The sequence below is a fragment of the Rana temporaria genome, chromosome 1, assembly GCF_905171775.1.
Source record: "Rana temporaria chromosome 1, aRanTem1.1, whole genome shotgun sequence".
NCBI lineage: Eukaryota > Metazoa > Chordata > Amphibia > Anura > Ranidae > Rana > Rana temporaria.
In genome coordinates this window covers 683,073,427-683,099,755 of record NC_053489.1, presented here as the reverse complement: position 1 = coordinate 683,099,755, position 26,329 = coordinate 683,073,427, and the positions used below count along the sequence as shown (strand labels likewise).

The 26,329-nt window shown below is 47.0% G+C and overlaps 1 protein-coding gene across 2 annotated transcripts; it reads right to left on the bottom strand.

Annotated features, from left to right (window-relative positions):
* Positions 1-595: 595 nt before the first annotated feature.
* Positions 596-24,508, bottom strand: MYORG (myogenesis regulating glycosidase (putative)). Of its 2 annotated transcripts, none has more exons than XM_040335689.1 (2): positions 24,422-24,508; positions 596-3,225 (listed from the first exon to the last, which is right to left on the bottom strand). In XM_040335689.1, the coding sequence occupies exon 2, from the start codon at positions 3,144-3,146 to the stop codon at positions 1,122-1,124; it is 2,025 nt and encodes a 674-aa protein (XP_040191623.1). In that variant the 5' UTR covers positions 3,147-3,225; positions 24,422-24,508; the 3' UTR covers positions 596-1,121. The 2 variants fall into 2 exon arrangements, with proteins under 2 accessions (XP_040191623.1, XP_040191624.1); XM_040335690.1 differs by lacking the exon at positions 24,422-24,508 and adding an exon at positions 15,858-16,023.
* Between the last annotated feature and the right edge of the window lie 1,821 nt (positions 24,509-26,329).

Below are 26,329 nucleotides of genomic sequence, written 5' to 3'. Positions count from 1 at the left end.
CCAGGAAGTCGGCACTGCACTGCACTAATCACAGGCAGTGAGACATTTCCCGTCCTCTGTAGCCGCGCATCGGGACAATGTCTCACTGACTGGGATTAGCGCAGCGCAGTGCCGACTTCCTGGCGGGCTCTTCACGTGGGATGTGCGAACACGCCGGAGCTCATCCTTATCTACCACTAACTAGGGATGGATACTCAAAACATGACCTCTCCCGTAGTGTTCTGATACATCTCTGAACGACTGGAGAGCAAAACCAAAAATTGCAACAGGAATTTTTTACAATTTGCAAGTTTGAGGAGATGAATCGTAGCAAAAGGCAACATTTCCTGTATAATCATAGGTTCTCTTGGCTGCCCGGGCCAGCAAATCTTGCTGGCGTGGCAGCTGGATTATGGTGGAGCAGTACGGCACCTCCTGGGAAAGAGGCGCCTGGTGAGCACCAGCATTAACAATAAAACAAAGAAAGAAAAAACAGTGTATATATAAAAAATAGATTCCCTTTTTCACATCAAGCATTTTCTGAACTTGGCAGGTCAGATAAAGTGCATCAAAATTACTGTCCTCGTAAATCAATCTAAGGCAAGCAAAATAACACTGGACTTTAACCCTTTATCAATGTGCCCAGCAGACCAGACTGGTTAAAAAATTAGCACAATGCTTGTATTCCATGTAGTTTAGATTCCGATGTGTGAAGGAGATTGTAACCTATGATTAGAGTCTTCCTTCCTTGGCCATAAACACAATTTGTGAAGACAAAGATATGGTGACACCATGGCCCAGTAGCGTTAGTTGATGGAAAGTCGTACAATAATACTAGGATTAGAGTCTTCCTTTCTTGGCCATAAACGCAATTTGAGAAGACACAGATATGGTGACACCATGGCCCAGTAGCGTTAGTTGATGGAAAGTCTTGCAATATTACTAGGATTAGAGTCTTCCTTCCCTGGCAATAAACGCAAATTGAGAAGACACAGAGCTATAGTGACACCATGGCCCAATGGCGTTAGTTGACGGAATACCTTTCAATATCACATTAGTACCCATTTGCTTGTACAATGATATGCTGGTGCTATGGCTAAGTGAGATGCTGAATTTTCTTCTACTATTACCTCCGAGTAAATTTAAGACACCCAAGTGAAATAGGCCACTTCATCCAAGTCTACAGGATAATCTGTCAGAAGTATGGGTGTCCTTTGATAGAGCTCTCCCTTGTAACTACGCCACTTGCCGATGGGAAGGTAGACGTCGCGCTCCTGCTTTCCCGGCTCCAGAACAGGAGCCACCATTAAGGTGTCTCCAATCAGAAACTGGGAATCGATTTTGTGGGCTCTTTCGTCATTTGGAGCAATCCACCAGATGGGTCGTATGATGGGGTCGCCAGTGTCGGTCACTTCCCCAGCAAGCTCTAGCAAAAGGGGGGCCACCAGAGATTCATGGATTCTGGTGAACTTCTGGGCAATTTCAATCACTTCCTTATCAAAGAGCCATGGAGGCACGGAGAATTGCATTGAGGGCATGAACGCAGACAACTCCAACCACCGGATATAAAGCTCTTTCGTATCTTTTGTGAAATTGCCATAGAGATTTCCGCCAATCATATCCGGAAGGATGAAAGGATATCCAAGCATGCTTATGGTAAGGACAGTAGGTATGAGAGACTTTAACCCAAGCTCGTAACCCCAAACAGAATCACGGTCGATGATCCTGAAGAAACACGATATGTTTTGAGACTGGTAACCAACCCGGAGCTCAGCGAGGTCATAAAACTGGTCAGCCATCTCAGTGTACCGTCTGCTGAATATGTTGGGATCCGCCAAAGGTTGAAAGGTGCTGAACTGTTTTGGCAGATAGCTGGTTTCCCCAGCATCAAACTTAAATGATGAAATTCCGTATTTTGTTCTCAGCTGTCTGAGGTTGTTCTGAAACCATTCCTTTGTGCTGGGGTTTGTGAAATCAAGAATAGCTCCAATCCCATTCCACCACTTAACCATGGCGGGCAACTGACCCGTAGGCTCCTTCACAAACAGCCCCCTCTCTATGGCAACTCCAAAGTTGGAGGAGTTATAGTTGATGAAAGGATGAATCCAAAGGGTCACTTTGAACCCATCTTCCTTTAACTTCTTAAACATAGCCGTTGGATTTGGAAACTTCACCGGATCAAAATCAAAATCTCCGTAATACTTGGAGTACATATCGTCTATCTCTATGTGGCTATAATTAAAGTGGTATTTCTTTATGTTCTCAGTGAAGTTAAGCAACTTCTCCTGATCGATGTTGGTTTTATACAGTGCCCATGTTGACCATATCGGATACTTGAAGGCACTTTCTGAAGGTATCCGACTGGGCTTATTGAAGTACCTCCTGACCATGTACTTGTGGATGGAGGTCACGTCTGACCCCACGCACACTCGGTAGCTGAGTTCAGGGAATGGCGGTTTATCTGGAAGGGGTTTGTAAGGCGAATTGGTATACCTTGCTTCAAAAAAGAAAACCTTCTCTGTGCTATTCCATCCAAGGTGGAAAGGGACGGAGGCGTTAATTTTAATGGCTGTCGCATTGGACGACAGCCAGTAACTTTCCAAGATTCCGCCAAAGCTATCTTTAAAGGTATAAACATCACCAGTAATAAACGGTTTGGGTTCTTGGTATCCGGATAATTTAATTGGCCAGTTTTGTGTACGCATCTCAGCGCCTCCGTACCAGTAGGCATCATCCCAATACATGGTGTGCTGGACTGCCGTATCGGCAACAAACTCCTCCCAGCGCACCCGGTAACACATGACAGTGTCTTTATCCTTGTGGACCGTCTGGACAAAGAATTTTAGGGGTCCCTTTTCTGACCTGGAACAGGACAATATCGCCCCCTCTTTTGTGCAAGAATCTAAATCCAGAACTCCAGACTGAAAAGCCATTCTGAACACCACCCTCCCCTGGTGGTTTTGTATGATGAACCCATCCTTTTTTAGATACAGCAGCTCTGTCTTCAGGCGATCAGCTTTCTGGAGAGAGATAGAGTAATAGCACCAAGACACTATTGCACAGATGACCAGGACGATACCCAGAAGGACAGCACCGATGAGAGGCTTCTGCTCCTTAGAAACCTTCTGTTTGACTGGCATAAAGTTTTCGGGCAAGAAGGTATACATGATGGCGGATGAAGGTCACAGATGACTATTCCTTGAAAATTGTCAGATCACTCTCAGTTCAGTTTGGACTCCTTCATATCTAGAAACAGAACAACAAAAAAATGTTATTTGGAAAAGCTGGGCTTAGCCAATTTCACCTTCATTGTATGTGTGTGAGCTTTGCATAAGGATCAACCCCTGTGGACATACAGTATGTAGAGTTACCACCTGGAGCTAAAGTATCTCCACTTATATAGTCCTACTGACCACCTGCATTTCATCTGAAGCCTTTGTCCTCTCTTACCGTCCACCATGGAATGGAAATTTATAGAATGGTCTCTGACAGAACTGTTAACAACCACTATATGGGGAGCACATTGGCAAGATGGTCTCCGGGTTCTTCCAGTTGGTCATGAGCAGCTATATAGTGGAAAATGAGACAAACAGCTACATCTACAGCCAAAATATAGGAGGATAACCGGTCCTAACGGCCAACAACTTTTGAAAATTTGTCCAGCCTGTTTTTTCCAACCCAGATATTCATATCAGAAAGCACAGCCTGCATCTGACTTCATTGTTCTAACTGCAGTTAAAGAGGAAGTAAACCCTTTTACATTTTTACAACTTACCTGAGAACCAAGCCCCCGAAGTTCTCCTCCGTGTCCTCCGCCGCCATGTCTACAGCGATCTTATTCATGTAATCGCCACTCTGGCGCTATGATTGGCCGGAGCGGCGATGACGTCATGCGCGCAGGAGCCATCAAACACGGCATTGCCGAGCTTAGCTCGGCTACTGTTAGTGCACCTGCATGCCGTTGCACCGTAGACAGCGGTGCCTGTCATTCGGCAAATATCTCCAAAACCGTGCAGGTTTAGGAGATATTGCGAACACCTACAGGTAAGCCTTAATCTAGGCTTACCTGTAGGTGTAACTTACAAAAGTGGGTTTACAACCACTTGCCTGCGAGACGTGCACGTACTGGTGCCAAACAGCCTATTTAAACCATGCAATGACATGAATACATTGCTGAGTAGTCTTTCAGCTTGTTCTTGTGCCCTGATCCTTTTCCAGTCTACCTGTGTTTGACCCGGCTTTACCTGATCCCCCCTCTGGACTCCCGCCTGACTACCTGTGACCCTGGCCTGTGTTTGCTCCTGTCTCATTCTCCTGTACCTTGCTGCCCAATTGTTTACCGAACCTGGCTTGTATCCTGTTCTTGCTTTAGTCTCATGTTCCTGTACCTGCTCTGCCCGGGTGTTGATGACCTCCTGGCCTATGATCCGGCTACACTCCTGCCTACTGATCCAGCGACAGTTCCAGTTCCCAGTGCCTGTCTGGTGATCTACGGCCATCGGGTTTCTGTCAAGCCTCAGCTGGTGCCCTCGGCCCTCGTGCCACTCTGTGTCCTACACTCCCTGTCAGCTCTGGTAGACGGTGTGCAGGCAGCGGGAAGCTTTGGGGACATAAAACACAGAGGTCAGCCAGGGTACAGAGGTCAGCACAAGGTCACCATATTCACTCCGTGCTCACCTAAATGAAGCGGCCGCCAAGCGCGGCACACAGCCGGTCAACCCATGGTACATGTCTGCTACACTCTAACCGTACACACCGGGAGGACGGCCACTTCGGATGACGTCAGCTTCCCGCTGCCTGCACACTGTCTACCAGAGCGGCAAGTTGCCTGATACACACTGCAGGACACATGCCGGGAGTTCGCAGAGAGGAAGCTGCAACCTATTGCCGCTCAGCTGGACAGAGAACAACGCTTCCCGCGTAAAGCACGTAACGGTTGTGAACACATTGCACGTGTTTTCAAAGGCGGCCGCCTACCTCAGACATCTGCTTCAGCGTATCTCCTCCCCAGCATTTTTTCTCAATCAGTTTTACTCTGGTTTTCCTCCCATCGTGTCAGCCGCTGCTGTGCCACACTCTTCCTGCTCCATCCCCGCTGCCACTGCTAATCACGTTCCTGGCCAAGACCCCGCAACCCACCCTTTAGCAGAAGCACCTGTCACTGATCAAAGCCCAGGCGCCAGGGTGAAATTTGTAGTCGCAATGGCGACCCGGCGCCTGGGATTTGTCGAGCCCTGTCCCAATATATCCATCTACAAAGGACACCATGGAGTTTCCCACTAAAGGTATAACAAAAACCTCCAAGTAGATGGATATCACCAATGTTGGATAAGATAAACCAAGCCCCAAGATATCCATCTACAAAAGGACCCCAATGGAGTTTCCCACTAAAAGTATAACAAAGACCTCCAAGTCCAAGTAGATGGATATCACCAATGTTCTACAATATAAACCAAGCCCCGAAATATCCATCTACTTGAACTTGGAGGCCTGTGTTATACTTTTAGTGGGAAACCCCATTGGGTCCTTTTGTAGATGGATATCTTGGGGCTTGGTTTATCTTATCCAACATTGGTGATATCCATCTACTTGGAGGTTTTTGTTATACCTTTAGTGGGAAACTCCATGGTGTCCTTTGTAGATGGATATCACCAATGTTCTACAATATAAACCAAGCCCCGAAATATCCATCTACTTGAACTTGGAGGTTTTTGTTATACTTTTAGTGGGAAACTTTAGTATGCTTATGTTACATATTGTGGTTTTGTTTATTTTTTTTTTATTTTTTTTAACACTTTTTAAACCTATTTATAACCTATTTAAACCTATTTAAAACAAATATTTTGATTTTAATCACTGTTTGATTGTCTTTCGGTGCCCTAAAATCCCTTTTACATTTTTGCTATTATTTTACTTATAACTAGCTGGACAAGGTTTCAATTTTTTTTTGGGCCAGTATGACAGTTCACCCAGTCACAGTCCAATTAAGAGACCATTGTATGAATTTCCTGCCAGGATCTTTGAACGTGATTGGAGGACAAAGGCTGCAGATGAAATGTAGACTGTCAGCATCACGACCGTAGCGCGGAGGTGGAGGCCGCCATATGGTACTCCGCTGCACAGGAAGAGTGTCAGCTGCCTCATAATCATTTCATGAGAAGATCAAACAGAAGCTGAATAGAAAAAGCAAACATCACTTATATTTATACAAAAGAAAATAATAATTTATAAAATAGAACAGGATACATTAAAAACATATATAATCATCAATACATGCATAATCATCATAGGAAGATATATGTGATTAAGCCCTTCCCGCCCGGCCTATTGTAATACGACGGAGAGGCGGGAGCACCGGCGCAATCTGTCACTCGCTGTGTCCACCGGAATTGGCTGATGGCAGATCATTGTACTGGCCCCGCTGCCGGTACCATGCGATTGCTGTGGCCGATCACAGCAGATCATATGATAATTGTACACAATGAATGACTTTGATTCATGCCTTTCATTGTGTTTTATTTTGATGAGCTCTGTGATTGGTCACAGTGATCACATGGTACAGACAGGGCCAATCACAGCCCATCTGTACCATGTGATGAGCTGTGGCCAATCACAGCTAAACACAAAATGAGCAGTTTTCATTTCAGAAAAAAAAAATGGTTGCTTAGAACTGTAAAATTCACAGTTACAGTGGAACCTTGGATTATGAGCATAATCCATTCCAGGAGAATGCTTGTAACCCAAGGCACTTGCTTACTATGGTAACAGTGTATTGCTCTGGTCACTACATGTAAAAAAAGAAAAGAAAATACAAATTGTAAAAAAAGTAATGAAAAAAAAATTAATAAAATTAATAAAATTATTTTTACATACTGGTCACCAGTCAGTGTCCCTGATCACTGCCACCCCAGTTATATGATGACGCTGTACTGCATTGGTGACAGTATGTAAAAAAATATATAATAATAAAAAAAAAAAAAATCTAAAAAACAATGGGCCAGATTCTCAGAAGAAGTACGCCGGCGTATCTGCTGATACGCCGGCGTACTTTCAAATTTGCCGCGTCGTATCTTTAGTTTGAATCCTCAAACCAAGAGACGACGGCTTTTGGCTTCGATCTGACAGGCGTACGGCTTCGTACGCCTTCGGATCGTAGGTGTAATACTTCGGCGCCCGCTGGGTGGAGTTCTCGTTGTTTTCCGCATCGGGTATGCTAATTAGCTTTTTCCGTCGATCCACGAAGGTACGCGCGGCCGTCGCATTCTCTTACGTCAGCTTTTCCCGGCGTATAGTTAAAGTTGCTATTCTAAGGTGTATAGATAGACGTGCCATGTTAAAGTATGGCCGTCGTTCCCGCGTCGAATTTAAATTTTTTTTTTGCGCAAGTCATCCGTGAATAGGAAAGGACGTAACTCACATCGACGTTAAAAAAATCACCTCGGTGCGACGTAATTTCGCGCAAAGCACGGCGGGAAATTTCAAAATGGAGCATGCGCAATACGTTCGGCGCAGGAACGCGCCTAATTTAAATGATCCACGCCCCATTTGAATTAGGCGGGCTTGCGCCGGAGGGATTTACGCTACGCCGCCGCAACTTTACAGGCAAGTGCTTTGTGAATCAAGCACTTGCCCGTAAAACTTGCGGCGGTGTAACGTAAATGCGATACGTTACGCCGCCGCTTTTGTACCTGAATCTGGCCCAATATATATATTTCTTAATTTTCCAAAACATTGTGATAAAAATATTACTTAAAAAAAAAAAAAATTGCCATGCCTCTTACTAAATACTTTGGACTGTCTACTGTCGAAAAAGGGGTAATTTGGGGGATATTTGCCATTTTCTGGCCTCAAGAAACGAGATCGGACGTCAGGATTAATCAATTTTCAGATATCCCATAGTTTGTGGACTCTATAAACTTTCCTACAGACTAAATATTATACATTGGAAAAAAAAATCAAGAGATGGTGTTGCACTCCAAGTGCATAGAATGGTGTAATTGGTAAAAATGTATAAATAACCGAAATAGTATAATTGATAAATGAATGTGCAAATAGACTGACTGGAAGATAAAAATCGCTATAAATGCTCAGATGAGGTGCATCCAAAAGGTGTACTGAATGAATGTGCAAACAGTGCAGATAAGGTGACTCCGGTGTAGAAATAAAATCACAACGTAAAGATAATAATATATGCAGTCGCAGAGGAAATCGCAGGATTGTGTTATGCTCCCATCAACATGAATGACTGAACATAACTGATATACACCAATGATGGATGATGCGACTCAGTCCAAGAGGTGATGCAATTTAATCAAAAGAAATTGCAAAGTGCGAGTGAAGCCTTTCGCTGCTCCGACCGGGCCTCCGGTCCCACCAGGAGACTCGATCCTCCATCCGGCGCCTCCAGTGTCCAGGCGCAGACTGACACTAAGCCGTAAACGGCTTTGATCTAGTCTCCGCAATGTAAACACGGAAGCGTCGTCATGACATTACTTCCGGGTTTCTCCGCTGCCAATGGCGCCGGATTTAAAAAAGTACACAGTATTCAGAATCGCTGTTTTTGGCGATCTGAATACTTTGAAGTGCAAAGGATCTTTTAGACCCTCCGATCCCTCCATAAAGAGGACCTGTCACCACCTATTACTGTCACAAGGGATGTTTACATATCTTGTGACAGCAATAAAAGTGATCAAAATGTAAAAAAAAAAAAAAATTATATTATAACAATAAATAAGAAAAAAAAAAAAAAAATTTTAAAGCGCCCCCCTCCCCGCGAGCTTGCGCAACAAAGAAAACGTATACGGAAGTTGCGCCCACATATGAAAACGGTGTTCAAATCACACATGTGAGGTATCGCCGCGATTGTCAGAGCGAGAGCAATAATTCTAGCCCTAGACCTCCTCTGTAACTCTAACCTGGTAACCGTAAAAAAAAAGTTTAAAGCGCTGCCTATAGAGATTTTTAGGTACCGTAGTTTGTCGCCATTCCAGGAGTGTGCGCAATTAATAAAGCGTGACATGCTTGGTGTCTATTTACTCGGCGTAACATCATCTTTCACATGATGCAAAAAAATTGGGCTAACTTTACTTTTTCATTTTTTTTTTTAATTCATGAATGTACATTTTTCCCAAAAAGATGCGTTTGAAACACCGCGGCACAAATACCGTGTGACATAAAATATTGCAACAATCGCCATTTTATTCTCTAGATTCTCTGCTAAAAATATATATATATATATATATATATATATATATATATATATATATATATATATATATATATATATATATATATATATATATATATATATATATATATATATATATATATATATATATATATATATAATGTTTGGGGGTCCTAAGTAATTTTCTAGCAAAAAATACGGATTTTAACTTGTAAACACCAAAGGCTTGGGCATGAAAGGGTTAATAAAAACCAATGGAATCACTCGAGGGTAGAGGGGGATAGCTCCTATTCGTCCTTCCAGTGGTGTGGCACCTAGGGGGTTAAGGCTTCCTTCCAGGCTGGGTGGTCAGCAAGGTAAGACGGCTCCAAAGTGTGTCACCAGGCAGGGTAGGGGTTATTTATACATTTTACCAATTACACCATTCTATGCTATTGGAGGGCAACACCATCTCTTGATTTTTTCCCCATGTCTCACTGTGGGTAGTGGTTGGCCCATACGGTAGTTGCCGCACCTTTACCCTCTGCACACATAGTTTCCACTGTAGCGCAGGAATAACTACTTTACCCAAATATTATACATTGGTTTGGGTTATTCACACAAAAGAATTGTAGCCAAATACATTTTGGTCTAAATTTATGAAGAAAGATTATTTATCTGCAAAATATAACAGAAACTTAGCAAAACACATTTTTTCCCCAAATGTTCTGTTGTTTTCTTTGTTTATTTAGCAAAGAAAAAAAAAACCCCAGCGGCGATTAAATACCACTAAAATAAAGCTCTATTTGTGTGAATTAAATTATAAAAATGTCATTTGGGTAAAGTGATGCGTGACCGTGCAATTGTCATTCAAAGAGCGGCGGCGCTGAAAAATTGGCTTGGGCAGGAAGTGCCCGGTATTGAAGTGGTTAATAAATATAAAAAAGTCCAATAAAATGTATATCACCGACTTATTGTTCCTGTGATAATATTCTGACATTAACCACTTAAGAGCCGGACCAAAATGCAGGTAAAGGACCTGGCCAGTTATTGCGATTCGGCACTGCGTCGCTTTAACTGACAATTGCGCGGTCCTGCGTCGTGGCTCCCAAACAAAATTGGCGTCCTTTTTTCCCACAAATAGAGCTTTCTTTTGGTGGTATTTGATCACCTCTGCGGTTTTAATTTTTTGCGATATAAACAAAAATAGAGCGAAAATTTTTCAATATTTTTTACTTTTTGCTATAATAAATATCCCCCAAAAATATATAATTTTTTTTTTCCTCAGTTTAGGCCGATACGTATTCTTCTACATATTTTTGTTAAAAAAAATCGCAATACGCGTTTATCGGTTGGTTTGCGCAAAATTTATAGCGTTTACAAAATAGGGGATAGTTTTATTGCATTTTTATTATTATTATTTTTTTCTTTTACTACTAATGGCGGCGATCAGCGATTTTTCTTCGTGACTGCGACATTATGGCGGACACTTCGGACAATTCTGACACATTTTTGGGACCATTGTCATTTTCACAGCAAAAAATGCTATAAAAATGCACTGATTACTGTGAAAATGACAATTGCAGTTTGTGAGTTAACCACTAGGGGGCGCTGTAGGGGTTAGTGTGACCTCATATGTGTTTCTAACTGTAGGGGGCGGGGCTGGACGTGTGACGTCATTGATCGTGTTTCCCTATATTAGGGATCACACGATCGATGACGGTGCCACAGTGAAGAACGGGGAAGGTGTGTTTACACTCACCTCTCCCCGTTCTTCAGCTCCGGGGACCGATCGCGGGACTCCGGCAGTGATCGGGTCCGCGGATCCCGCGGCCGCGTTGCTTCGGACAGGGCCGTGTGCCCGTGACCCACGGCTGGGCACTTAAGTACGTGCTTGTGCCCAGCCGTGCCATTCTGTCGACGTATATGTGCAGGAGGCGGTCCTTAAGTGTTTAAACTCTTTATAGTACAGCAGAACCTCGGATTGCGAGTAACGTGGTTAACGAGCATTTCGCAATACGAGGGCTGTATTTTTAACAATCCTAACTCGGTTTGTGAGTGTTCTATCGCAAAACAAGCAGGATTCATGCCAAAGCGGTGTGCAGTACCGCATTTGGCCTGAGGGGGGGGCGGAGCTGACCGGCGCCGTTCGGAAATGCTTGGAAAAGACACGGAAATACTCAGTTCCCAAGCTTTTCCGAGGTCAGCCGAGCTGTCCTTGGGCCTTTCCGTCTGTTTGCGAGGCTCTCCGGCGCCCGCCCACACCTCTGGCCGCATGCGGTATTGCATGCCATTGAAGTCAATGCGGAACAAATAATTTTCGTTGCCATTGACTTCAATGGGGAAACTCGCTTTGGTATGCGAGCGCTTTGGATTACGAGCATTCTCCTGGAATGGATTATACTCGTAATCCGTGGTTCCACTGTATTGCGGATCAAAGAAAAAGTACCAAGCGATCCAGTTTTTCCAAGTGACTATTTATGAGTAAAAACACCCACCAGCCTGCGCTCGATTAAGCGAGTATCGGAGGCTCTAACCAGACTTGCGTGACAACCATATAATACATGGCTAAACTGTGCTTAAAGGGTTAAATAATGCCGGTCTCAGGACACGCCAGCACACACACATCCTGGGAAATACTGATACGTTTTCGCAAGATAACACAAAGAGGAAAAGACAATTTGCATAGGGTAATAAAGTTACGCGTTTCGTCATAGTAGACGTCATCAGGGCCCTTGATGTCTTCCATGACGAAACGCATTGGGTGTACTCCAAAACACACCAAAAGTATGGTTTTGGATCGCAGGTCTCTGGTAATTTCATCTGACCACAATGTGGATATGGGTGTGCACACCCACTGTATGGGTTGGTTTGGCCCAGATGCCCACTCTACATAGGCAAGGACCACCCACTTGCAGCCCTGATCCCAGAAAATAAGGTCTTTCTTTGCACATGGGCAGTGATTCAAATACAGTTGATGATGTGATCTCAGGGAATTAAGGCCAAGGTGTGGGACTGTGCTGGGCAAATCCTAGGAGGAGCAGCACTGTCAAACAGGCACAGGACTACAGAACACCTCTCCCTCGCCTCCATACCACAGTTGGGGGAGGTGTAATGCAGTTTTACAAAAGAGACCCAGGAAAGCAGAGAATTAAAACGTTTTAAAAGTTCGGCATTTCTGTACTTCCAGAAAATGTGACTGAAAAAAAAATAAAAATAAAACAAATGCAGTCACTAAAATTTAAAGCTGAACTCCGGACACAAAAACGTATTTAAATCTATTCTTCAGTAGCCACGGAGGATAAAAATCCACTTTGTGCGCATAAAAGGTCTTTGCAAACCCAGCGGTGACATCACTGTGCTGTGCATAGCCTCTGCAGAGATACGGGAGGGGCCCAGCAGGCTCCACCCACTACGGGAAATTATAGGAGGGGTGGAGACAAGAATAGTCACCCTGCACAAGGAGAGAGAACAGAGCTGTGGGGGAGGGACCCAGCAGGCTCCTCCCCCTACAGAAAACTACAAGAGGGGGTGGAGGCAAGACCAGTCCCCCTGCACAAGGAGAGAAGGCAGAGCTGTGGGAGGAGCCCAACAGGCTCCACCCACTGCAGAAACCACCATGGGGCGGAGCCAAAACCAGTCACCTTGCACAACAAGAGAGAGCGCGCAAAGCTGTGGGACCGATCTTACAGGCTCCACCCCCTACAGAAAACTACAAGAGGGGGTGGAGGCAAGACCAGTCCCCCTGCACAAGGAGAGAAGGCAGAGCTTTGGGAGGAGCCCACCAGGCTCCACCCACTATAGAAAACTATAGGAGGCGCAGAGTCAAGACCAGTCCCCCTGCACAAGGAGAGAAGGCAGAGCTGTGGGAGGAGCCCACCAGGCTCCACCCACTATAGAAAACTATAGGAGGCGCAGAGTCAAGACCAGTCCCCCTGCACAAGAAGAGAAGGCAGAGCTTTGGGGGGGGCCCCCCAACAGGCTCCACCCACTGCAGAAAACACCATGGGGCGGAGCCAAAACCAGTCACCTTGCACAACAAGAGAGAGCGCGCAAAGCTGTGGGACCGATCCCACAGGCTCCACCCACTACAGAAAACTACAAGAGGGGGTGGAGGCAAGACCAGTCACCTTGTACAAACAGAGAGCGAGCAGAGCGGTGGGGAGGAACCCAGCAGGCTCCACCTACTACAGAAAATTACAGGAGGGGGCGAAGACAAGACCAGTCCCCCTGCACAAGGAAAGAAAGCAGAGCTGTGGGAGGGGCCCAGCAGTCTCCACCCACTGCAGAAAACTACAGGAGGGGCAGAGACAAGACCAGTCCCCCTGCACAAAGAAAGAGGTGCCCAGTAGACTCCACCCACTGCATTAAAACTACAGGAAGGGGCGGAGACAAGACCAGTCACCCTGCACAAAGATAGGGGGACCCAGTAGACTCCACCCACTGCAGAAAACTACAGGTGGGGCGGGGACAAGACCAGTCCCCCTGCACAAAGAAAGAGGTGCCCAGCAGACTCAACTCACTGCATTAAAACTACAGGAAGGGGCGGAGAGAAAACCAGCCCCCCTTGCAAAAAGAAAGAGGGACCCAGCAGACTCCACCCACTGCATTAAAACTACAGGAAGGGGCTGAGACAAGACCAGTCCCCCTGCACAAAGAAAGAGGTGCCCAGCAGACTCCACCCACTGCATTAAAACTACAGGAAGGGGCGGGGACAAGACCAGTCCACCTACACAAAGAAAGAGGTGCCCAGCAGACTCCACCCACTGCATTAAAACTACAGGAAGGGGCGGGGACAAGACCAGTCCACCTACACAAAGAAAGAGGTGCCCAGCAGACTCCACCCACTGCAGAAAACTACAGGAAGGGGCGGAGACAAGACCAGTCCCCCTGCACAAAGAAAGAGGTGCCCAGCAGACTCCACCCACTGCAGAAAACTACAGGAAGGGGCGGAGACAAGACCAGTCCCCCTGCACAAAGAAAGGGGGACCCAGTAGACTCCACCCACTGCATTAAAACTACAGGAAGGGGCGAAGAGAAAACCAGCCCCCCTTGCAAAAAGAAAGAGGGACCCAGCAGACTCCACCCACTGCTGAAAACTACAGGAAGGGGCGGAGACAAGACCAGTCCCCCTGCACAAAGAAAGAGGTGCCCAGCAGACTCCACCCACTGCATTAAAACTACAGGAAGGGGCGGAGACAAGACCAGTCCCCCTGCACAAGAGAGAGAGAGACGCAGTTAGCGGTCTTTATTACAGGAAGTCTCAGAGTTGTGGAATAAATACACAAAGAAGAATCACCGAGATTCCAAAAGAAGATGGATTGGGTGTTCATCGTTGAGGTCCTATAGATTGTCCTTGGGTGTAGTCAGGGCTGTCTTCATGAGAGGGCACACCTGGGCATTGCCCGGGGGCCCCTGCACTTTCCCCAAAGCAGCTGGTCCTTGAGCCCACACTGCCCTGAAATTGGGGGCCCCATGATGGCACTGAGAGTGATAGATGCAAGGGGAGGCCGTCTGCCTCCTACCTACTTAACCACTTCCCGACCTCCTCATGTACATATACGTCGGCAGAATGGCACGTACAGGCACATTGGCGTATCTGTACGTCCCTGCCTAGACGTGGGTCGGGGGTCCGATCGGGACCCCCCCCCCCCGCTACATGCGGCGGTCGGGTTCCCTCGGGGAGCGATCCGGGAAGACGGCGCGGCTATTTGTTTGCGATCGCTCCCCGGAGCTGAAGAACGGGGAGAGCCGTATGTAAACACAGCTTCCCCGTGCTTCACTATGGCGGCGCATCGATCGAGTGATCCCTTTTATAGGGAGACTCGATCGATGACGTCAGTCCTACAGCCACACCCCCCTACTGTTGTAAACACACACTAAGTGAACACTAACTCCTACAGCGCCCCCTGTGGTTAACTCCCAAACTGCAACTGTCATTTTCACAATAAAGAATGCAATTTAAATGCATTTTTTGCTGTGAAAATGACAATAGTCCCAAAAATGTGTCAAAATTGTCCGAAGTGTCCGCCATAATGTCGCAGTCACGAAAAAAATCGCTGATCGCCGCCATTAGTAGTAAAAAAAGAATAATTAATAAAAATGCAATAAAACTATCCCCTATTTTGTAAACGCTATAAATTTTGCGCAAACCAAATCGATAAACGCTTATTGCGTTTTTTTTTACCAAAAATAGGTAGAAGAATACGTATCGGCCTAAACTGAGGAAAAAAAATAATTTTAGATATATTTTTGGGGGATATTTATTATAGCAAAAAGTAAAAAATATTGCATTTTTTTCAAAATTGTCGCTCTATTTTTGTTTATAGCGCAAAAAATAAAAACCGCAAAAGGTGATCAAATACCACCAAAAGAAAGCTCTATTTGTGGGTAAAAAAGGACGCCAATTTTTTTTGGGAGCCACGTCGCACGACCGCGCAATTGTCTGTTAAAGCGACGCAGTGCCGAATTGTAAAAACCCCTTGGGTCATGGAGCAGCATATTGGTCCGGTCCTTAAGTGGTTAATGTCTGTTTACCTGCACTGTCATCATTGTAGGGGCCCCAGAGCATTACTTTGCCCAGGGGCCCATGATGGGTGTAGTCCCCCTTTAAATCCGGCTGTCAGCAGATGACCGGAACGGTGAATATACAATGAAGCTTGGATACAGAATAACGGGAATGATAATCACATTAAGCGTGTCGGTAACTTACAGTAAAGTCCGGCCGTCTCTCCCGGCTCGGAGGGAACGTCTGTAGAAGAGGGGAGGGCGGAGGTCACGCGGCTGGCACTGGGCGCAGTCCCAGGAAAACGTTGGGTACGTCTGCCAGGAAAGTCATCTGATTCTCATCTCTCTGCGAGTTGTCAGGAGCTCTGACAACAATGTGCCAGGGACAGACTATTAATACCGATACGGGGGAGGGGAGGGGGTTCTCACCCTTGGAGTCTCCTCGGACGCTTTGGATACAGAGAGCATCGGCGTCACCGTGCAGGGACTGAGCGCGCTCAGAACTCTCTCTATTGGAGATACATCAGGATAGATTCCACACAGAAGATTACTGGTTGTCAGAAAAGTGACAGTTATTTTCTAATCTGATTGGCCTCCGCAGAAAGTGACAGTCACCTGACTAAGATAGGGATACCCGTCCAGGTGTTCTATCCTTCCATTTACGAGTGATGGGCGCCCACGTGATGGGGCGTCGCTAGCAATTAATTCGCTTGCGTTTACATCTGCGTATTTCCCAATGCGAGCCAGCCACACAGAAAACGCATGCTCTGCCACAAGTTTCGAAAATGTGCGGCAATTCAAATAAATTAAAAAACATGCGTGTCAGCCAGCATAGAAAATGCGCAACACACGTGGTAGAAAACGCACAGATCCAAGCGCAACCTACATTGCAATCCGCCTTTTTGTGTGGGTTTACCTGCATTTCGGAAATGCGCAGATGCAAAACGCACTCTAAATGGCGACGGAAGTGCGATGCGTGCGCTGCCACGCGTTTTTAAAAGCGTTGGTATTTTTTACCTTTCCAAAAGCGCAATTCGGGCGCTGTCTTTTGCGTTTCCAAAAATTGCGGAAACGCGTCACGCTTGCTTCGAGTTCGCATCTGTAGGTTTCAGTACACGTGGCAAAACTCGCACAGAAAATGCGCCCTTTGCTCTGCATTTCTGCATTTAGGCTGCATTCGCACCTGCGCATTTCCGAGAGCGCGCTTTGCTGTGCGTTTCAAAAACGTGCAGAATGGAGTCTCAAGCTTGCAGTACCATTAACCACTTCAAGCAAACACACACGTAAGTCCCGCCGACATATGTAAACGCCGTTTAAACCACATATGTGAGGTATCGCCGCGTGCGTTAGAGTGCCAGCAACAATTCTAGCACTAGATCTCCTCTGTATATTTAAACTGGCAATTTTTAAGTACCGAAGTTTGGCGCCATTCCATGAGTGTGCGCAATTTTAAAGCGTGACATGTTAGGTATCTATTTACTCGGTGTAACATAATCTTTCATATTTTACAAAAAAAAAAAAATCGGCTAACTTTACTGTTATTTTTTTTAATTCATGAAACAATATTTTTCCAAAGAAAAGGCGTTTGAAAAATTATTGTGCAAGATAAAACGTTGCAATGACCGTCGTTTTATTGCCTAGGGTGTCTACTAAAAAAAAAACAGATATAATGTTTGGGGGTTCTGCGTAATTTTCTAGCAAAAGAATGATGATTTGTACATGTAGGAGAGAAGTGCCAGAATAGGCCCGGTATGGAGGTGGGTATAAAAGCCTGGTATGGAGGTGGGTATAAAAGCCCGGTATGGAGGTGGGTATAAAAGCCCCGGTATGGAGGTGGGTATAAAAGCCCGGTATGGAGGTGGGTATAAAAGCCTGGTATGGAGGTGGGTATAAAAGCCCGGTATGGAGGTGGGTATAAAAGCCCCGGTATGGAGGTGGGTATAAAAGCCCGGTATGGAGGTGGGTATAAAAGCCCGGTATGGAGGTGGGTATAAAAGCCTGGTATGGAGGTGGGTATAAAAGCCCGGTATTGAAGGGGTTAAAGTTGCATTCTCATTTGCGCATTTACAAAACTGAAGGCAGGAAGCACACTTTGCCGTACATTTCGAAACTGCGTTGAAATGTGCGCCACTTAGACCTGCGCATTTATGAACACACCGCAACCTGCTAGAAAAAAAAAACTCGCAGCAATGTGCGTCACACTTGCATTACCATGTAAACTGCATTCGGATTTATGCATTTCCAAATGTGTGGCAAACACGCACACACACTTTGTGCAAGTTTCCGGAAACACGCATCACGCTTGCCTCGCCATGTTGCGTTTTTGCAGCGAGTTTCTAAAATGCACGACAAAGCAGGCAGCAGATGTAAATGCAGCCCAATTGTTAATAACGTCGCAATCATGGTGAGCGGACTTGTGTGGCACAAGCCAAAAGATGCGTACTGAAAAATATATATGACCCGTGGCGGCCCATCCATTGGGGGTGCCGCCCCCCCCCATCAATGCGTCTGCCCCCCTGATCTATATACAGGGCACCAGATGCATGGATTCCAATGTGGGGGTGTTTTTTGTTTGAAGCACGTGATTAGAGCCAGGGGCTCTGATAAGTTTAAAAAAAAGAATGGTCTCGGGGGTGCAGAGCACTGCGAATCGAGCCCACCCAGTTATATGACAATAGCGAATGAATATTCGCCATCTCACACAGATTCTGACTCCCAGCCAATCAGGAAAGCGGGTCCTGAGAACAGGAAGAGATGCACAGCGAGGACACCGCCGGGATGCAGAGGAGACTGCCGGGATGCAGAGGAGACCCCTGGGATGCAGAGGAGCCAGCCGGGGAGACCGTTGTGATGCCGAGGACACTGCCATGATGCAGAGGAGACCGCCGGGATGCAGAGGACATTGCCGGGATGCAGAGGAGACCGCCGGGATGAACGCAGGGATGCAGAGGAGCCGGCCGGGGAGACTGTTGTGATGCAGAGGACTCTGCATCCCAGCGGTCTCCTCTGCATCATGGCAGAGGAGACCGCAGGCATGCAGAGGAGACCGCCAGGATGCAGAGGACATTGCCATAATACAGAGGAGACTGCCAGGATCCAGAGGAGACGGCCGGGATGAACGCAGGGATGTAAAGGAGCCGGCCGGGGAGACCGTTGTGTTGCCAAGGACTCTGCCTTCCGGCGGTCTCCTCTGCATCATGGCAGAGGAGACTGCCGGGATGCAGAGGAGACCACCGGGATGCAGAGGACATTGCCGTAATACAGAGGAGACTGCCGGGATCCAGAGGAGACCGCCGGGATGAACGCAGGGATGCAGAGGAGACTGCAGGGATGCAGAGGAGCCAGCCGCAGAGACCGTTTGGGATGCCGAGGACTCTGCATCATGGCAGAGGAGACCGCTGGGATGCAGAGGACATTGCCGTAATACAGAGGAGACTGCCGGGATCCAGAGGAGACCGCCGGGATTAAGGCACGGGATGCAGAGAATCCAAACCTCGGATCACGCCGACCCAAACCCCGGGATCACGCCGACCAAAACCCCCAGATCAGAGGAGACTGCCAGGATCCAGAGGAGACGGCCGGGATGAACGCAGGGATGTAAAGGAGCCAGCCGGGGAGACCGTTGTGATGCCAAGGACTCTGCCTTCCGGCGGTCTCCTCTGCATCATGGCAGAGGAGACTGCCGGGATGCAGAGAAGACCACCGGGATGCAGAGGACATTGCCATAATACAGAGGAGACTGCCGGGATCCAGAGGATACCCCCGGGATGAACGCAGGGATGCAGAGGAGCCGGCCGCGGAGACCGTTTGGGATGCCGAGGTCTCTGCATCATGGCAGAGGAGACCGCTGGGATGCAGAGGACATTGCCGTAATACAGAGGAAACTGCCAGGATCCAGAGGATACCGCCGTGATTAACGCAGGGATGCAGAGGAGACCGCCGGGATGCAGAGGAGACCGCCGGGATGCAGAGGAGACTGCAGGGATGCAGAGGATCCAAACCTCGGATCACGCCGACCCAAACCCCCGGATCACGCCGACCCAAACCCTCGGATCACGCCGACCCAAACCCCCGGATCACGCCGACCGAAACCCCCGGATCACGCCGACCAAAACCCCCGGATCACGCCGACCCAAACCCCCGGATCACACCGACCCAAACCCCCGGATCACGCCGACCAAAACCCCCGGATCACGCCGACCAAAACCCCCGGATCACGCCGACCGAAACCCCCGGATCACGCCGACCCAAACCCCCGGATCACGCCAACCCAAACCCCAGGATCAGAGGAGACCACCGGGATGAACGCAGGGATGTAAAGGAGCCAGCCGGGGAGACCGTTGTGATGCCAAGGACTCTGCCTCCCGGCAGTCTCCTCTGCATCATGGCAGAGGAGACCGCCGGGATGCAGAGGACATTGCCGTTATACAGAAGAGATTCCCGGGATCCAGAGGAGGCTGCCGGGATGCAGAGGACATTGCCGTAATACAAAGGAGACTGCCGGGATCCAGAGGAGACCGCTGGGATGCAGAGGACATTGCCGTAATACAGAGGAGACTGCCGAGATCCAGAGGAGGCCGCCGGGATTAACGCAGGGATGCTGAGGATCCAAACCTCGGATCACGCCGACCCAAACCCCCGGATCACGCCGACCCAAACCACAGACAGTCACCTGAACTGGAGAAATCAGGACAGACCCATTACTTACATCTGTTTCAGGAATAACTGAAATCCAGCCGGGAGGGGAGAGGAGCCGATAATGTACAGGGGACACAAACATCTCTGTATGTGAAGAGCACAAGATACAGATCACATGACCGCCTGTCCCAGGGCAAAGTCCTCATCACCGGAGGGGGGAGGGGGGCAGACGGGACACAACCCCCCACCTAGGAGAGGCAGGGGTCTGCTCAGGATATAGAGGACACATATTGTGTAACCAGCAAGCGCAATGTCTGAATATTACATCTCATCTATCATATGGATCCCTTCAGTGTTTCCTTACCAACCATGTGTCTTGCCAGTCCGCTACATGGCATGAAGATGGGCACTGGTGCAGAGCCAGATCATCACAAGACACAATGGTGGGCATTGGAAAGGAGCCAGATTATCTCCACAGCATGATGGTGGGCATTGCCGAACAATTTGATTATTCCCACGGCATGATGGTGGACACTGGTGCAGAGCCAGATCACCCACATGGTACAATGCTGGGCACTGGCACAGAGACAAATGAACACACGGTAGGAAAGTAGGCACTGGTGTACACAGCCAGACCACCACATGATATGATGGTAGGCACTGGTTTAAAGGTCAGACCATCTATATAAAACGATGGTGGGCAATGGCACCGAGCTAGATCACCACGGTACAATGATGGGCACGGGGGCAGAGCTTGATCACCATGTGGTACAATTGTGGGAACAGGCATAGAGCCAGATCACCACATGGTATCGAGGTGGCCACTAGTGTAGAGCTAGATCACCACATGGTTTTATGGGCAATGGGACAGAGTCAGGTCATCACATGGTACACTGATGGGCACTGGCACAGAGCTAGATAATCCACATGGTATGATGGCGGGCACTGGTGCAGGACCAGATCATCCACATAGTACAATGGCGAAAACTGACGCAGAGCCAGATCAAGACTTGGTACGAGGGCGAGCACTGATGCAGACTTAGATCATCACATGGTACGATGGTGGGCACTGGCACAAAGCCAGATCATCACATGGCACAGTGGGCACCAGCACAGAGTCAGATTATTGCATGGTATGATTATGAGCACTGATGCAGGACCAGATCGTCACATTGTACGATGGTAGGCACTAGCACAAAGTCAGATCACATGGTACAATGGTGGGCACTGACGCAGGACTAGATTATCATATGGTATGATGGTGGGAACTGGCACAGAGCCAAATCATCACATGGCAAGATGGTGGGCACTGTCACAAAGCCAGATCATCACATGGTATGATGGTGGGCACCAGCACAAAGTCAAATCATTACAAGGTATGATGGTGGGCACAGGCACAAAGCCAGATCATCACATGGCACAATGGTGGGCAGTGGCACAGAGCCAGATAATCACATGGCACGATGGTGGGCACCGGCACAAAGCCAGATCATCACATTGCATGATAGCGGGCACTGGCAAAGAGCCAGATCATCACATGGCACAATGGTGGGCACCAGTACAGAGCCAGATCATCACATGACACGATGGTGGGCACCAGCACAAAGCCAGATGATACGATAGTGGGCAAGGCACAAAGTCAGATCATATATACATTGTATCCGTGTCATCCCATGACCCCCCAGTCTATACATTGTATCCGTGTCATCACATGACCCTCCAGTCCATACATTGTATCCGTGTCATCACATGACCCCCCAGTCTATACATTGTATCCGTGTCATCACATGACCCTCCAGTCTATACATTGTATCCGTGTCATCACATGACCCTCCAGTCTATACATTGTATCCGTGTCATCACATGACCCTCCAGTCTATACATTGTATGATCACATGACCCTCCAGTCTATACATTGTATCATCACATGACCCTCCAGTCCATACATTGTATCCGTGTCATCACATGATCCTCCAGTCTATACATTGTATCCGTGTCATCACATGATCCTCCAGTCTATACATTGTATCCGTGTCATCACATGACCCCCCAGTCTATACATTGTATCCGTGTCATCACATGACCCCCCAGTCTATACATTGTATCCGTGTCATCACATGACCCCCCAGTCTATACATTGTATCCGTGTCATCACATGACCCCCCAGTCTATACATTGTATCCGTGTCATCACATGACCCCCCAGTCTATACATTGTATCCGTGTCATCACATGACCCCCCAGTCTATACATTGTATCCGTGTCATCACATGATCCTCCAGTCTATACATTGTATCCGTGTCATCACATGACCCCCCAGTCTATACATTGTATCCGTGTCATCCCATGACCCTCCAGTCTATACATTGTATCCGTGTCATCACATGACCGTCCAGTCTATACATTGTATCCGTGTCATCACATGACCCTCCAGTCTATACATTGTATCCGTGTCATCACATGACCCTCCAGTCTATACATTGTATCCGTGTCATCACATGACCGTCCAGTCTATACATTGTATCCGTGTCATCACATGACCGTCCAGTCTATACATTGTATCATCACATGACCCTCCAGTCTATACATTGTATCATCACATGACCCTCCAGTCTATACATTGTATCATCACATGACCCTCCAGTCTATACATTGTATCCGTGTCATCACATGATCCTCCAGTCTATACATTGTATCCGTGTCATCACATGACCCCCCAGTCTATACATTGTATCCGTGTCATCCCATGACCCTCCAGTCTATACATTGTATCCGTGTCATCACATGACCGTCCAGTCTATACATTGTATCCGTGTCATCACATGACCCTCCAGTCTATACATTGTATCCGTGTCATCACATGACCCTCCAGTCTATACATTGTATCCGTGTCATCACATGACCGTCCAGTCTATACATTGTATCCGTATCATCACATGACCCTCCAGTCCATACATTGTATCCGTGTCATCACATGATCCTCCAGTCTATACATTGTATCCGTGTCATCACATGACCCTCCAGTCTATACATTGTATCCGTGTCATCACATGACCGTCCAGTCTATACATTGTATCCGTGTCATCACATGACCGTCCAGTCTATACATTGTATCATCACATGACCCTCCAGTCTATACATTGTATCATCACATGACCCTCCAGTCTATACATTGTATCATCACATGACCCTCCAGTCTATACATTGTATCCGTGTCATCACATGACCCTCCAGTCCATACATTGTATCCGTGTCATCACATGACCCCCCAGTCTATACATTGTATCCGTGTCATCACATGACCCCCCAGTCTATACATTGTATCATCACATGACCCTCCAGTCTATACATTGTATCATCACATGACCCTCCAGTCTATACATTGTATCATCTCTACATGTGTCTGTGATCAATGTATACAGATCTATATGGAGGAATCTCGTACACAATGTATGTCTGTGTATGGGTTACATAATAAGACACCAGTCCATCCAGTTCAACCTGTGTGTGGGTGGATCTTGTATACAATGTATCTGTCTGCGTACAGATCATGTAAACAATGTATCGCTGTGTATGGAGATTGTATACAAAGTATCTGTCAATGTGTAGAGATCGTATACAATGTATCTGTGTACAGAGCATGTATACAATGTATGTGTCAGTGTATGGAGGTTGTATACAATGTATCTGTGTACGGATCATGTATAAAAATGTATTGCTGTGTATGTAGATTGTATACAATGTATCAGTGTATGGAGATCGTATACAATGTATCAGTGTATGGAGATCGTATACAATGTATCAGTGTATGGAGATCGTATACAATGTATCAGTGTATGGAGATCGTATACAATGTATCAGTGTATGGAGATCGTATACAATGTATCTCTGTATGGAGATCGTATACAATGTATCTCTGTATGGAGATTGTATACAATGTATCGCTGTGTATGGAGATTGTATACAAAGTATCTGTCAGTGTGTAGAGATCTTATACAATGTATCGCTGTGTACAGATCATGTAAACAATGCATCTCTCAGTGTATGTAGATTGTATACAATGTATCTGTTGATCACACACAACCTCCAGCACAGTCTATCACAGCCCACATCCCCCCCACCTATCACTGACCTGTGTCTGGGGGCTCCCAGGGGCCACACTCTGCAGCCTTCTGTGCTCCTCTCTGCAGTCTGAGATCCAGGAAGTTCCTCTCACCTCCTGATTGGCTGGGGGGGGGGGTTGTGGAGCATTATGGGAAATGTAGTTCTCTGCAGTCACATGCCCACACACAGCTTCTCCCCCTCTACAGAGAGCCCTGCCCTCAAAATCCTACAACTCCCAGCATCCCACCTGGTGACCAGAGGCTGCAGAGCATGCTGGGAGTTGTAGTTCCCTAAGCACTGTTCCTAAGACGTCTCACATTTGAGTTAAAGTGGAGGTTCACCCTAAAAAACAAGGGCCAGATTCATGTAGATTTGTAGGCGTATCGTATCCCGTTTACATTACGCCGCCGCCAGTTTCCAGCGTAAGTGCTTGATTCACAAAGCACTTGCCTCTAAACTTGCGGCGGCGTAGCGTAAAGCCGTCCGGCGCAAGCCCGCCTAATTCAAATGGGGCGTGTACCATTTAAATTAGGCGCATTCCCGCGCCGAACGTTCTGCGCATGCTCCGTTTGGAAATTTCCCGCCATGCTTTGCACAAAATTACGGCGCCCCGACGTGTTTTTTGAACGGCGACGTGCGTAACGTACTTTCGTATTCCCGGACGTCTTACGCAAAAAAAAAAAAAAATTGAAATTCGAAGCGGGAACGACGGCTACACTTTAACATGGCTGGTCTAAATCTAAGCCATGAAATAGCAGGCTTAAGTTTGCGACGGGAAAAACCGACTAGCGACGACGTAAGAGAATGCGACGAACGCGAGTACCTTCGTGGATCGCCGTAAACAGCTAATTTGCATACCCGACGCTGGAAAACGACGCAAACTCCACCCAGCGGGCGCCGAAGTATTACACCTACGATCCGAAGGCGTACGAAGCCGTACGCCTGTCGGATCTTAGCCAAAAGCCGTCGTATCTTGGTTTGAGGATTCCAAATCAAGATACGACACGGCAAATTTGAAAATACGCCGGCGTATTTCTGCTGTGAATCTGGCCCCAAGTTTCTACCATGCCATTCCGCATACTAGCGTAGCAGTATGCCTTTATTTATTTTTTTTGCGCCGTACTCACAGTTTAATCCATTACTTTCGTTTCAGACTCGCCGCGGGGAATAGGCGTTCCTATGCAGAGGGGAAGATGATTGACGGCCGGCTATGGCGCGTCACGCTTCCCGAAAATAGCCGGAGTAGGACTCGGCCTCTTCACGGCGCTATACGGCACCTGCGCACAGACTAGGAGCTGACTGCGCATGCGCCGTGAAGTCCTATTTCGGCTATATTCGGCTATATTCGGCTATCGATCGTACGATAATTGGATCGTTAGTGCAGAGCTTTCGAGAGCCAATGAGGACAATTCATCCGATATTATTCTATCGGATATGCACGGAAATGTCGTTCGAAAATGCAATACAAATGCATTACAACACGTGACATCACTTCCGAATTTTTTATTCTGTCGTACGAGAATTTTCGCGACTTTAGTAAACTCATCAGATTTGACACGAGATTAACCCCTTCAATACCGGGCTTTTATATCCACCTCCACACCGCGGCTATTCTGGCGCTTCTCTCCTACATGTACAAATCATCATTCTTTTACTAGAAAATTACTCAGAACCCCCAAACATTATATATGTTTTTTTTAGCAGACACCCTAGGGAATAAAATGGCAGTCATTGCAACTTATTATCTTGCACGGTATGTGCGCAATCATTTTTTAAACTCCTTTTTTTTTTTTTTTAAATGGTTTCATGAATTTAAAAAATAACAACAGTAAAGTTAGCCCAAATTTTTTGTAAAATACGAAAGATAATGTTACGCCGAGTAAATACATACCCAACATGTCACGCTTTAAAATTGCGCACGCTCATGAAATGGCGC